At 39.1% G+C, this 14,432-nt stretch overlaps 1 protein-coding gene across 1 annotated transcript; it reads left to right on the top strand.

Moving 5' to 3' along the window:
* Positions 1–12,775: 12,775 nt before the first annotated feature.
* LOC122123317 (zinc finger protein 2 homolog) lies at positions 12,776–13,954 on the top strand (the record flags this gene model as incomplete). The annotated part of the gene is given in 2 exon segments (XM_042697671.1): positions 12,776–12,925; positions 13,010–13,954. Coding segments are annotated over 2 exon segments (1,095 nt in total), but the record flags the coding sequence as incomplete, so codon positions are not given.
* Between the last annotated feature and the right edge of the window lie 478 nt (positions 13,955–14,432).

Below are 14,432 nucleotides of genomic sequence, written 5' to 3' on the forward strand. Positions count from 1 at the left end.
GAAAATGGAGATCGTGAGGCACATTTGGATGTATAGATGGCAACACTGGAGCACCTATAAAATATGAAGGAAGAATAATTCTTTATTTCTGTAAAAGTTAAAGTAAGTTCCTGAGAGGCAAGGACATAAGGATCAGGTAAAAATGGCTGCTTCCTAGACTAGCTGTGTCCCATAGTGGTCATTGTTCTTGGTTACATTTTTCAGACATTCATTTCTAAGTTTTATGTTTATTGTACTAGTATAAATAGAATTTACTTCCTATATTATTTTTGAATTGTTAATTGCTCACAGACCTAAGTCTCATTATTATAAAAATAATATATCCTTTACTTCATTGATCACAGTTATTGACTATTGCAGATCCGGAGGTAGAAGGTACAAGTATGGTAAGGTATTCAGGGATAGATTATGGTTCTGACTTCCTCTGGAGGAAAAGGTGAACCAATGGAAAAAGATGGAGCTTATGCATAACACTTGTAGAGTTCCTTTGGCAGGAGATGTGGTGCATCCCTCTTGGGTTCCACTATGCCCAGAGATTCCCATGGTTGTGATGATCCATCACCCTGGAGGGCCTGTGGATTTCACATCTTGTCCACTGGTCTGGTGGTAGGAGTCTCCCAGTATGTAAGGTAGGACTGGTCTCAGAGGAGTGATGTGATCAGTGGTACCTTGCTGGCTCCCATGTTTGTCAGTTTGTGTGGACAAGCTCACTCTGACAACTTGAGCCTGACTGCTGCCATGAGGCCTATTTGAACTAATGCCTCTCACCATCATACCTCTGTTTCAGAGACCTGTCCTGTTTCATGGTTTTGTATCATTTACTGTGCAAGCTTGTGTTATGTATCCATACATGCTAGTAGTTGGGCTGAGTATGGTTTTCCAGGGTGGGGTGGTATTTCATGCCTCTTGCAGGAACAATTATGTTCTCACTAACTGCATGAGTAATCCTAGCTTACTATGCAATCCCCTTAACTTACATTGCATGTTCAGTTGATAGAACCATGGTATAATAAGTTTGGGTCTCGGTTTGCTATTGAGGTTCAGGGGACTCTTAGCCATTGCTGCCGATTTTGGGGACTATTTCTTGCCCACATGATTGCTACCCAGACGCTTATTGCTAGTGCTACTGCTTCTCCTGTGATCCTTGTAGAAACCATATATACAAAAAAAATATTAATACTTTAGTTTGAAATGTTTATGGTCCCCTTGATATTTGATTGTGATATGTTTTATGATTTGGAAACAGCAATGATGTATGTTGATGATCACATAGACCTGCTAAAGAGCCAGTTAAGAATGATGTGTCATGCTAATTGTCAGTACATCTGTGTTTCCCCTCTTAAATATGATGGAAATATGACTTGTTCCAATATCCAGTGACATATTTGAGGAATGTTGCCCTGTGATCATTTAAACTTAGGCATTATGCAGCTTCAGGGTCAGATATCTGGTATTGGTCACTCCACCACTCAGGCTTTGCTGTATCACTTCTCCATTACCTGCAGGGATTCGCCTGGGGAAATAGCACTCTTTTTGCTATTTCTTAGGCATTTTCCTGTTTATTGTTTTGGTGTTTTTTTTTCTTCCATTCTTCCTGAGATGGATGATCTGCCGATTTTCCAGGTTCAGGCTGATAGACACTTGCTCAATTTACAAAATGAAAAAGGGGGAAGTGGTGCAGACCCATAGGTGCCAGGAGCAGGCAAGGTGTGAGCAAAAGCTCCACAACCATGGACTCCAATCTTCAGGGCTATAAGTACTTGCCCTTTTTGTAGGAGGGAGTGTTCCTTGTAGCTTCTGGGCCTAGGGGCTTACCTCTAGGTGTTTGTTGGAAAAAGGTTGAACTAGAATGAGGAAAGATGCATATGGTATGCACTTGTTGACACAGTGAGTACTAGAAAAATGTGATGCAAGCACTGGACCGATCTAGAAAGTGTCTATAGCTAAGGTTATTGCTGGAATAAAGAGAGATTCATCATTGGCCTTCTCTCAGTCTGTTCCATTATCATCCCATTGCCCGTCCAGAGCACTGTTGTTGTTGTGGCTGTCCCGCAACAGTGGTAGAGTACTTACCTAACATGTATGAAGCTCTGGTTCAAGTCTTCAGTACCACATACATAGAAAAAGCCGAATGTGGAATTGTGGCTCCAGTACTAGGGTGCTAGTTTGGAGCAAAAATTTAGGGACAGTGTCCACGCACTGACTTCAAGCCCCAAGGCTAGAACATAAAAAAAAAGAAATGCAAGCTGGGTGCTGGTACCTCATGTCTTTAATCGTATCTATTCAAAAGGCTGAAACCTGAGGATCGCAGTCCAAAGTCAGCCTGGGCAGCAATGTCTGTGAGACACTTATCTCCAATAAAAACCAGAAAACCAGAATTGGTGCTTTAGCTCACAATGTAGAGCACTTGGCTTGAGTCGAAGGGCTAAGGGATGGTTCCTAGGCTCACAGTTCAAGTGGGATAACCAAAAACCAAATCAAACAAAACAAAAGGATAAAGGAATAAAGAAATTCATCACAAATGTAGGCTTGAACCATGAAAACTATATTTCAGGGATGGGAAGATGGTTCAGTGGTAGAGTGCTTGCCTTGCATGCATGAGGCCCTGGGTTCGATTCTTCAGCACCACATAAGCAGAATAAGCCAGAAGTGGCATTGTGGCTCAAGTGGTAGAGCACTAGCCTTGAGCTGAAGAGCCGAGGAACAGTACCTAGGCCCAGACTTCAGGCCCCATGACTAACAGAAAAAGAAAAGAAAAGAAAAGAAAACTATATTTCACAGGTCCTCTTGGAAGCACTCCAGTTTTATCTCTTTGTCTCTCAGGAATTTAGTTTTAGGGAGGATTTTTTTTTTTGGTTGTGGGGCTTGCACTCTGGGCCTGAGCACTTGTCCCTCAGCTCTTCAGCTCAAGGCGAGCTCTCGACCTCTTGAGCCACAGTGCCACTTCCCAGGAATTTAGTTTTAAAGAATGAAATTATTTTTTCTTTATATTGTTAGAGGTGCTTTTAAGTTGAAGTCTATACATTCAAATATGCTCATTGATTCCCATTTTCATGAGGAATAGTTCTGGTCTATATTAGGGACATGTTGAACCCATACACTGGAGAACTAAAATCAAAATTGAAAGTTTCCAATCCAATCTTTCCTAATTATTTTTTCTGGAAGGGATTACAAAAAATCACAATAAACATGTAAGAGACAAGGGTAGGTTCTTTGATAAGAGAGAGGGAGACTGTTGTAGACCCTGGGGTGCCTGCCAGGAGCAGACAAAATGTGAGCAAAGGCTTCAGGGCCATTGACTCCCACCCTCAGCACTGCAAGTCCTTGCCATTTATTGGTTTGAGGAAGTGTGTGTTCTAGATTTTTGGCCTGGGGCTTTAACTGTCTGGAGGCTTGGGTGGAAAAGATCTATTGAAATAGAATGAGGAAAGATGTGTGCTGTTTGCACTTTTGGGCACAGTGGGTCTAGACCAATATTACTCAAGCATTTGAGAAATATAGCTGAACTGTGTCATCAGCCATCTCTCTGTCTCCTTAATTATCATCCCATTGGCTCTCAGAGCCTTGCTTGTGCTCTGATGGGATTGCAGCAGGAGACAAAAGATTTGTAGCACATTTTAATGGGTGAGGTCTGAGAAGACAAGTATGAGGTCCCTTTGATATGTAGCCTAAAGCTACTGAGAGGAACTGTTAGGATCAGAGAAGAGGTAAGAAGTCTAAAGAGATTTTCACATGCAAAAGGAAAAGACAAAAGCAGACTGTTTTGCAAGTGATTAAGGTTCACATCAACATAGCCTTTCCTAAATTTCACTCTTCTATCCCTCCTGCATTCATTCCTGACACCCTAAACGACTATCTCTTTGAAGGGAAATGGAGGTGATATTCCATGTTCATAAGAATCCCTGTGAGGTAACTTTTCACTACTTACTTGAACAAATTCTTAAAGGAAATGCAAATAGAGCACAGCAAATGCTCACAGACAGTGCCCAAGTTCTGAGTTCAAGCCATAGGACCAACAACAAAACAAAACATAAAATCCTTAAATGAAATGCAAAATTCAGACAAAAACAGAAATTCATTTGATTTAATAGATAGAATTGGGAAGTTTCTGGAAAATTAATTGTTAGATTTTGAAAATCCAAATCACCAGAAGTATTATGCTGCATACTTACCTAACAATCTCACTATTTTATGTCAGTGTTTTCATTACAGCAATGGGAAATGACACAGGTATAAGTTAATGGTTGTGTATACCTTTTTTCTTTTTTTTTGGTGGTTGTGTGTCTTGAACTCTGGGCCTGGGTGCTTGTCCCTCAGCTCTTCAGCTCAAGGCGAGCACTCTACCACTTGAGATACAGCACCATTTCCGGTTTTCTAGTGGTTTATTAGAGATAGGAGTCTCATGGTCTCTCCTGGGTGGGCTAGCTTTGAACAGGGATCATCAGATCTCAGCCTCCTGAGTAGCTAGGATTAGAGGCTTGAGCCACCAGCGCCGGGCAATATCTTTGTAAAGTAGGAGGGGATATATTAAAAAAATTTAAGACAAAACAGAGATATAATTTACATTCAGCAGAACACAGTCATTGAATAAAGAGAAAGGTATAAGCAACACAGTCTCATAACCTCAATTTCATTATTAGAACTAAGAATCAAAAAGACAATGTAGCCAATTCTCCCCATATATATCCATTTTCTGGTTGGTCTTATGTATTTCAAGAGGAAACAGTGGTTTTCAAGAAGAAACTGAGCTTAACTCCCACAGCAGGGAGAGAAAAGTCCCAATGCACAAGAGCACCCTTGTTCCCAGGTATGTAGCAGGGTGGCACTGAGCATTGTGGGAATTGTAGTCACCAAGGAGGATATTTTCTTTGAAAGTCCTGGGTTGTTTTTGTTTTTTGGAGGGTGGAGGTGGGGCAGAAGATGCTCTTGTGCATGTGTCTCCCCTCCCACCACGGGCGTTTTAAGTCTGCCTCTTCCGGATTCTTTTCCTTTGCCTGGCTGCTGGAAGTGCCCTGAAGTACAGTTTGGCCTTCCACAGGTGGGAGCCAGGAGGCTGGCGCCCAGCTCTGTGCAGTGGAGCTTGGGAGCTGTAACTTGAAGGAATCTCAGGCTTTGGAACTGATGTCAGGTAGGACCTGTGTGATTGCCGCAGGAGTCTCCCCTCCACTGGTTTCTGTTTGTTTTTCTGTTTCTGTTTCTTTGGTGGGGCACGAACTTTGGGCCCATAAGCAGCATTCCTGAGCTCCTCAGCACAGAGGGAGAGCTTTATACTTGAGCCAAAGCGCCTACTTCCCTCTCCACGCTTTTTTCCAGTCTGGGGTTGATAATTTGCATGAGGCTCAGGAGTTTGTACTGCCATTAGCCTCTGGGCCTTCAGATGCAAGAACCTGGTTTCCAAATGTCTGAGAGTAAGCTGGGTCATTGTCCAGACGAGGAGAGCCCAAGAGCTGTGCATTTGTACTCCAAGACCAAGGGATACTTCTATTAACACATGTGATTTTATTTGCTTTTCCCAGGTGTAAGAGTAGTACAGGAAGAATTCTAGTGAAATTGTGAGATGTATGCCTGCCTTGAGTCCTCTTACATTGCAGTTGTATTTGGGGCTTCTGTGTTGTTTCTCCTAGAGATAATTTGATCTGTTTGGCTTGAGTTTTTAATCTCCTGGGTTGAGCTCACAAGTATTTGTACATGACCCTGTTTCTAGAGACAGTTGTACATGGGATATTGGAGTAGTGAGTGCTAGTCCTGTATTTTTAGGAATGAAGCCTAGCAAAGTTTGAAGCAGAGAACCCTATGAATAGGAATCTCCATCCTAAATGGACAGACCTTATCAATTCTGAGAAGCCCTAAAGGGAAGAAGCAGAAAAGCACAGGAAGGGGAAGATGTTGCTAGCTTCCCTTGCCTATTACAAAAATTGTTGCTACTTCCCTTAGCTCCAGATTCACGTGGTACTCTTTCCTATACCACTGTCAATCACTTTGTATTGTTGCAAGATTTAAACTAATTTCCAGGAATTGTGGTGCGCTGGACTGTGGAATAAGCCAGAGCCTAGTTATGAGAGGGTACCTGAGGCTGTGGTTTGGGATCGTGGGGTAAATTGTTATGACAAAGTATCTATTAATGTAGTAATTCCTAATCCTCTTCTTGCTAATTTATTCAGCCTGTTACCAGTATGATTTTTAGTGTGCAAACTTATATTAAATGTCCCATCTAAGGATTTGCTAATGCTAGCTCTTACTGGTTGGTTTTGCCTAGTAGTACAGAAAGTATTGGTCAGGGAAATTTGGCCTTAAAAGAAAAATCACAGAAGAAAACTTGAGGTAATATGTCTTACTCAAGGTTGTATGCTTTGTAGGTGTTGCTTATCTTCATGTGTGTCACTCCTATATGGAGTATTTTATGTTGTATCTTTAGGATGGTCAAGGTTCTTTCCAAGACTGTTTAGGGAAATGAACATTAGGGACTTCTCAAACCTGGGTTTACCTCATCTTTACTCATGTCCCTTTGGCCAAAGCATGTTAAATGGCAAATTGCAAATCATTGCATAGGTGTGCTATGGATACAGTGAAATGTGCCATTTGACAGCCATTGTTGAAATATTATAACACAAGAAATATATTCTGTAGACATTTTTTCTCTAAATTGGGTGAAAACACTGTGCTACATCATACATGCTTTCCCTGGTGTTAAAATATGTAAATGAACGAGGTAGAACACAAATTCCAATGGATTCCTAGGATACCTTTGCATTAAAAAAGCAGTTCCTACATCCCGAAGTATATTCAGTAATAAATACTTTTAGTGGATATGTGATATGTTTTTGCTTTCAAGTATTCAATAATATTTGTGGGAACATTCATTTTTTTGAATTTAATGTGTACATAAACATAGAAATTAGTTGGTTTAATAATATCTATCTGTCAGGAAATGGACTGCATTTGTGTTTCTTGGAAACTTTAATGCTCTGCCTGAGACATTAAAGATTCTTCTAAGACAGCTTTATGGTTTTGAAGCTCATATATCATGTTTGCAAGAGAAAATTCTGGACCCCAAATCTCACAGATTCATTTCTGAATGTGTCATTTGCCTTATATCCCAGCCGTGCTTCTAGAGTCTTCTGTTCATTGTCAGCAGCAAGACAGAATGAATGGATCTCTGGTGAGTTTTTTTTTATTTCTCATTTGTTTTCCATTCCATTATATGAACCTAAAGATTTCCAAGAATTACAAACAATACCAACCACACAGATACAGCCTCCCGAATGTATTCATAAATCAGAAAAAGATGGCTTGTAGATTAGGAGATAAAAATTACTTGTAGGTTTAGCAGATTAAATGGTTATATTCTTTCTAAATTGAATTCAGATTGGCTTCAGAATGTCTAGGTTTCAACTTGTCATAACATGTAATCATACCTGTTACCTGATGTAGTGCCACTGAGCAGGTTACATTTTGTGGAAGGTGAAGGGTAGATTGCAACCAGATCTCATTCTCATGAGTAACATTAAACTATCTCAATGAAATTTTCCTGGAATTGCTGAAATAGTGTGGTCATACGCACCTTGGTGTTTTCTTAAGGAATGATTAACCTATATGTACTTAAATTACTCTCCATATATACTTCTAGGACTACTTCATGGTCTTGGTCTTACTTGAAGCTGAGGCTATATTTGTTGCTAAAGTTTATGTTCTTTTTTCAAAATCTTGTTTGTTTTCTAAAGTATCCTCACAAGATTTCTTTCCTCTATAATCTCTCTCTACTTTTGGTTTTCTACTCACTTGTGTTGGTTATTTTTCTCTTTCTCTCTCTTTGTATCTATCTTTGAATCATTTTTTCTTAGTTTTCTCATTCTCTCTTTCCTCAGTTTTTTCTTTTCTTCAATGATCTATCTGGGAACTGGTTTTTCTTAGTGATCAGCTTTATGTTGCTGACATGGCTCTTACGATTGACATTTTTCATACCCATTGTATAGGAAAATTGTTGCCTAGAGAGTTCTACAGGATTCCAGAAACAAAGAAAATTAGAGAAACACAAAAACATAAACAGATAAACTTAGGGGAAACCAGGGTTCTGAAGCCTCTCTGGCACTTGGTCTGTGGTTGCCAGCAAGCAAGCAAAGTTCCTTGAGTTCACACAGGGAAGATTACCTTTGATAACATGCAAAACTGAAGTATCTATATTAATATTACAATCTGAGCCACAACAGGTTGTGAAGAAAACATGTTTCCTTATTCTCCTGAGACAGAAGACTGGCGCCCAGAATAAATGCAGACATGAAGTTCACCTTACCTAGCCTTCAAGGTGAACAGCAGCTCAGTTTCAGATGCTATCTTTCCAACATTAAGGAAAAGGCCTGAACTCCAATATCTTAACCATCTCCAGAATTCTCTTTTGACCCTTCTGTGGCCAGCTCTCAGTTCTCTCAGTGCTGTCCGGCTGGAATTCCAACCTCTCAAATCTTTTTCCCCTTCAGCTCTACTTCAGAGATCCATACAGAAAAGTACGTCCTTCCTCCAACTGATAAACTACAAGAAAATTTGATTTCACCTGATTCTGTTATCTTTGGTCTAACTTCATTTGTAGTGGTATTCAGTTTTGTTTTTCCATCCCACTACTTTTAAATATTTTCATTCACTGCCAGTATAAGATAGGTAGTTCAGATAAAAAAAAAATAATACAGTGATGAGTTTTTCTCTATTAGAAATATCATTTGTTGTAAAATCTCACAGATATTTGCTAGGAATTGATTTTGATCTCTGAAGAATTTCACTATTAACTAACAAAAGTGGAAATATATCTTTAGGGATCGACTGGAAAAATGACTCAGGAATGTTTAACACATTTGAGCATTTGGTCATATTTATCATTTTTGTCATCTTGAGTGTTCTTTGAGTCTATCTATTTGCCTCCAGCTTCCATGAAGGCTTATTAAAATGAAAATCTTCTCAAGGTATATTTTATTCCCCTCCCACATATATTTTGTGTTGTAGAATGTAGGTAAAGTTTACAAACCTTCATGGTACCAGTTCTTTTTTACAGAGGAAGAAATATCAGGGTATCTAAGACCATATTTCAATATTTAGTATTTAAACCAAACATGGTTAACCTAGGATATTTTTATGTGGGAACTAAATCAAATCTTTTAAGGTCCCAATAAATCATTAGCTACTTTCTGGAGTACTGTTACTGTTTTTTTAACATTCATGTGGACACTGCCTTTCTTTGATCTAGTAATGTTCTATGTTTTGTATGCTGATATCCTGAATGTGTTCTGCTTGCTTATTAGAGTACTTGTTAATAGAAGGTCTAAATAGGATTTATGGTGAAGCAATAAATGTAAATGCAGAGAAAATATTTGTTTAATTCATTGTTACCTACTGATATATACTAAAATTTTATCAAAAATAATAATATAATTTTTTAGACACCACCTTAGACTTAATGTCATCATGCCAGATTATTATCTCCTTAGAATTTTTATCTTGTCTCTATTGCTAGCAGCAGAAATGTGTTTGCATGCATTAGGGAATCTGTAACTTTGTATTGGTCTTGGGGCCTGAATTCTCGGCCTGGTTATTGTCCATCAGCTCTTCAGGTCAAGGTGAGTGCTCTACCACTTGAGTCACAGTGCTACTTTCAGTTTTCTGGTGGTTTATTGGAGATAAGTGTCTCATGGACTTTCCTGCCTGGGCTGGCCATGAACCTTGATCCGCAGAGCTCTTCCTCCTCAATAGCTAGGATTACAGGCATAAGCCACCAGTGCCCTGCAAATCTGTGTATTTTAGTGGCCAGGTTTATGTATTGTCAAATATTTCTAATTTGCTATTTAATTTTCCCAGTGAAAAGATAACTTAGCCAGCTGCAAACATTTTATGTAAGACAAAAGCATACCTGCAGCATAATGAAATTCCAGATTGGAATTCTCTTGACCCAGGTCTAATTTCTTGATGGAAATGTGCCATTACAGAAGCTGATGTCATTTGATGATGTGGCTGTGTACTTTACCTGGAAGGAGTGGCAGGATCTGGATCCTGGTCAGAGGACCCTTCATAGAGAAGTAATGCTGGAAACTTATAACAACCTAATGTCCTTGGGTGAGCAAAGGTCACTTTTATTTGGAAGATCAAGTGCTTTTATTTTAGTAGACATTTGACTATGTTATTTAGGTATAAGATTCCAGTCCATTCCCTTGTAAAAAAAATGCTAGTATAAAAGCCAGCCAAATTCAGGTCTGGGAGCTTGATGTTGTTTGCCTTTCACACTACTGCTTGAGCCACAACTCTATTTTGGCTTTTGTTTTGGGGTATATTCTGAGTTTCCATGCCCAGGTTGGTTTCAAGCCTGCCTCTTCTGATCTTACCTCCTAAATGTAGGGTTAGAAATGTAAGCCTTTGGACCATTACATTTTGTTTAAAAAAAAAAAAAGGTTCCAGTCCATGGGAAGTGTCATTTCTTCCTAAGGGAAACTTCAACTTCATTATGTGTAACTCATGAGCTAATTTTATTCTCAGTCTTTAAGATTTCTAATCAGTAGTTGGACAAAAGTTCTAAACTATGATCCACTAATAGGAGACTGACTTTCCAGACTTGGGGTGATTATTATAGGTGGATCTACACTCTAGATAGAATATACATTACTACTGTCAGTATGATCTGGAAATCAGTAGGTGAAAGTGTGAAAGTGTGTATTTGTAAGCCAAACCTGACATAGGTTGCATTGCTTCAAGCTTGGAATCCTAGATACTCTGTAGGCTGAAATCTGAGGATTTTGGTTTAAAGCCAGCAACTGTAGAAAAATGAACATGAGACTCTTATCTCCAATTAACCATTCAAAAACTAGAAATGTAGCCAAGACACAAAGTAGTAGAATGCTAGATTTGAGCAAAAGAGCTGAGTCCAAGCCACACATTGGGAAAATAAACCCAAAGCTGCGGGAAAGTACACCATGGAGATGTTAAGAATTGAGAAACCATGGACTGGGAAGGTGGCTCAGTGGTGGAGCCCGTGCCTTGCATGCTTGCGGCCCTGTGTTCGATTCCTCAGCACCAAAAAAGCAGAAAAAAAAAGCCAGAATTGGCATTGTGGCTCAAGTGGTAGAGTGCTAGCCTTGAGCTTAGGAGGTATGATACAGCTCCCAGGCTCATAGTTCATGCCCCAAAACCGATCCCACTTCCCAAAAAATAAAACAATTGAGAAACCAGATTTAGGAGAAACCAGTGAACAGGATATCTGCAACATTACATTAATGATGACCCAGCAAGAGCAATAGTTCTCCACTCTTTCTTACTCACAGGGCACTGTGTTCCTAAACCTATATTGATTGTGAAGCTGGAGCAAGGTGCAGAACCATGGATGAGAGAAGACTCAGAAGAGAATTTCACAGGTGAGTTAAAGCATCTTGAATAGTGATGTTGGGTCCAAAGCCCAGTGGGTCTGTTTCTCTTGAGCTGTACAGAGCAATAGTATTCCTAGTGCCCTTGATTCATGTATGGAAGAGAACTAGGTGATCCTTTGTCTCAAGGAATTGTCAATCCAGGATTCTCGTGGAGAGAAAATGAATTTGATGTTCTAGTGTAGTTCATGTTAGCAATTCCCTTTGTCTGTAGAGAAGTCATTCATAAAGAGAAAAAGACAATAAAAAATGTAGTAAGGAGATCTCATTTTAAACTAGTATTTTGCAGGTAGGAGGAAAATAGGATCAGGACAATTTCTTATCAGTGGTGCTGGGCATAGAGGGAGATTCAGAATGGAAGCATTAAGAGTACAGAGATAAATAATTTGAGTAAATATTTCCTTTAAAAAAATATAAAAATCTGAAATACAGAAAAACATTATTTTCCATTGTAAATGTCAGTACTACTTTCTGAATTACTACACTGCAGAGAAATATATACATTCTGCATAAAGCAATGCTTTGATATTTGAAAATATTGTAAATGAATGTGAGGAAATATCTTTACATTAAGGAATATATGGATCTCATTTATGTTTTTGTTTATTTTTCTATTATTCATTTTAGATGTCCCAGAAATGGAGGATGTGATTAGCACCTGCCAGGAACGTCACAATAAATATCTCTCTGAAGTAGCAATCATGAATAGTAACCCAGGGGAGGAAAAAGTGAGACTTATAAGAAGTTTTCATTTGAGCTCCATACAGAAGTCAGAACTGATTAAGAATAATGGGAACTCTTTAGGGATGAGGATAGAAAAGGTCACTGGCTGTCAGAGCATGAGTATTTTCAGTGAACCTGGTAAGATGTGTGCTGCATATAGTACTCATGTGTCTTCTGTAGTTGATGAATGTAAACAGTGTGAAAAGTCTTTCACTGAGAAGAAACACCCTGTTGTCCCTCAAAGAAAACACACAGGAGAGAAACCTTATGAATGTAACATGTGTCAAAAGTATTTCACCCAGAAATCAAAGCTTACTGTCCACCAGAGAACACACACAAAAGAGAAACCTTTTCAATGTAACATTTGTGGAAAATCTTTCATATGCAAGGCTTATCTTACAAGACAGCAGAGAACACACACAGGAGAGAAACCTTATGAATGTAACAAGTGTGGAAAGTCTTTCACCGAGAAATCAAAGCTTACTGTCCACCAGAGAACACATACTAGAGAGAAACCTTATGAATGTGAGGTTTGTGGAAAGTCTTTCATCCAGAAATCAAAGCTTACTGTTCACCAGAGAACACACACAAAAGAGAAACCTTTTGAATGTAACATTTGTGGAAAGTCTTTCTCCTGGAAGGCATATCTTACTAGACACCAGAGAACACACACAAGAGAGAAACCTTATGAATGTAACATGTGTGGAAAGTCTTTCTTCTGGAAGGCATATCTTACTAGACACCAGAGAACACACACAGGAGAGAAACCTTTTGAATGTAACATGTGTGGAAAGTCTTTCTTCTGGAAGGCATATCTTACTAGACACCAGAGAACACACATAGGAGAGAAACCTTATGAATGTAACATGTGTGGAAAATCTTTCACCTGGAAGACATGCCTTACTGTCCACCAGAGAACACACACAAAAGAGAAACCTTTTCAATGTAACATTTGTGGAAAATCTTTCATATGCAAGACATATCTTACTAGACACCAGAGAACACACACAGGAGAGAAACCTTATGAATGTAACATGTGTGGAAAGTCTTTCACCCAGAAATCGATGCTTACTCACCACCAGAGAACACACACAGGAGAGAAACCTTATGAATGTAACAAGTGTGGAAAGTCTTTCACCTGGAAGACATACCTTACTGTCCACCAGAGAACACACACAAAAGAGAAACCTTTTGAATGTAACATTTGTGGAAAGTCTTTCTCCTGGAAGGCATATCTTACTCTCCACCAGAGAACACACACAGGAGAGAAACCTTATGAATGTAACAAGTGTGGAAAGTCTTTCATCCATAAATCAATGCTTACTCGCCACCAGAGAACACATAATAGAGAGAAATCTTATGAATGTAACGTGTGTCGAAAGTCTTTCACCGAGAAATCAAACCTTACTCGCCACCAGAGAACACACACAAAAGAGAAACCTTTTGAATGTAACATTTGTGGAAAGTCTTTCTCCTGTAAGGAATATCTTACTCTGCACCAGAGAACACACACAGGAGAGAAACCTTATGAATATAAGATGTGTGGAAAATCTTTCACCAGGAAATCAAATCTTAATCTCCATCAGAGAACACATACTAGAGAGAAACCTTTTGAATGTAACATTTGTGGAAAGTCTTTCTCCTGCAAGGCATATCTTACTCTGCACCAGAGAACACACACAGGAGAGAAACCTTATGAATGTAAGATGTGTGGAAAATCTTTCACCAAGAAATCAACTCTTAATCTCCATCAGGGAACACATACTAGAGAGAAAACGTATGAATGTAACTTGTGTTGAAAGTCTTTCACCCATAAAGGTAACCTTACTATGCACCAGAAAACACACACATTAGAGAGACCTTATGAATGTAACATGTGTGGAAAGTCCTTCTCTTGGAAGTCAAGCATCAATGTCCATCAGATAATACACACAGGAAAGAAACCTTATGAATGTCATATTTGCGGAAAGATTTTCAGCCAGAAGCTACAACTTACTATCCACCAGAGAGCACGCACAGGAGAGAAATTTTATGAATGTGACCTATGTAGAAAATCTTTCATGCAGAACATACACCTTTCTGTCCATCAGAAAAAAAACAACCAGAGAGAAATGTTATGTATGTAGCAAGCATGGAAATTCTTTCACCTGGAAGGCACAACTTAACATCCATCACAGACACAAGGAGAGAAACCATATGAATGTGGCCAATGTGGAAAGACAGCTTAACACACATAAGTTGATTCACACAAATGAAATAACTTAGGATTGTACCAAATGGGGAAAGTCTTTGATCTGTAAGAAAATTGAAATTGCA

This window comes from Dipodomys spectabilis, unplaced genomic scaffold, assembly GCF_019054845.1.
Source record: "Dipodomys spectabilis isolate Male_0828 unplaced genomic scaffold, ASM1905484v1 ptg000227l, whole genome shotgun sequence".
In the NCBI taxonomy this organism is placed as follows: domain Eukaryota; kingdom Metazoa; phylum Chordata; class Mammalia; order Rodentia; family Heteromyidae; genus Dipodomys; species Dipodomys spectabilis.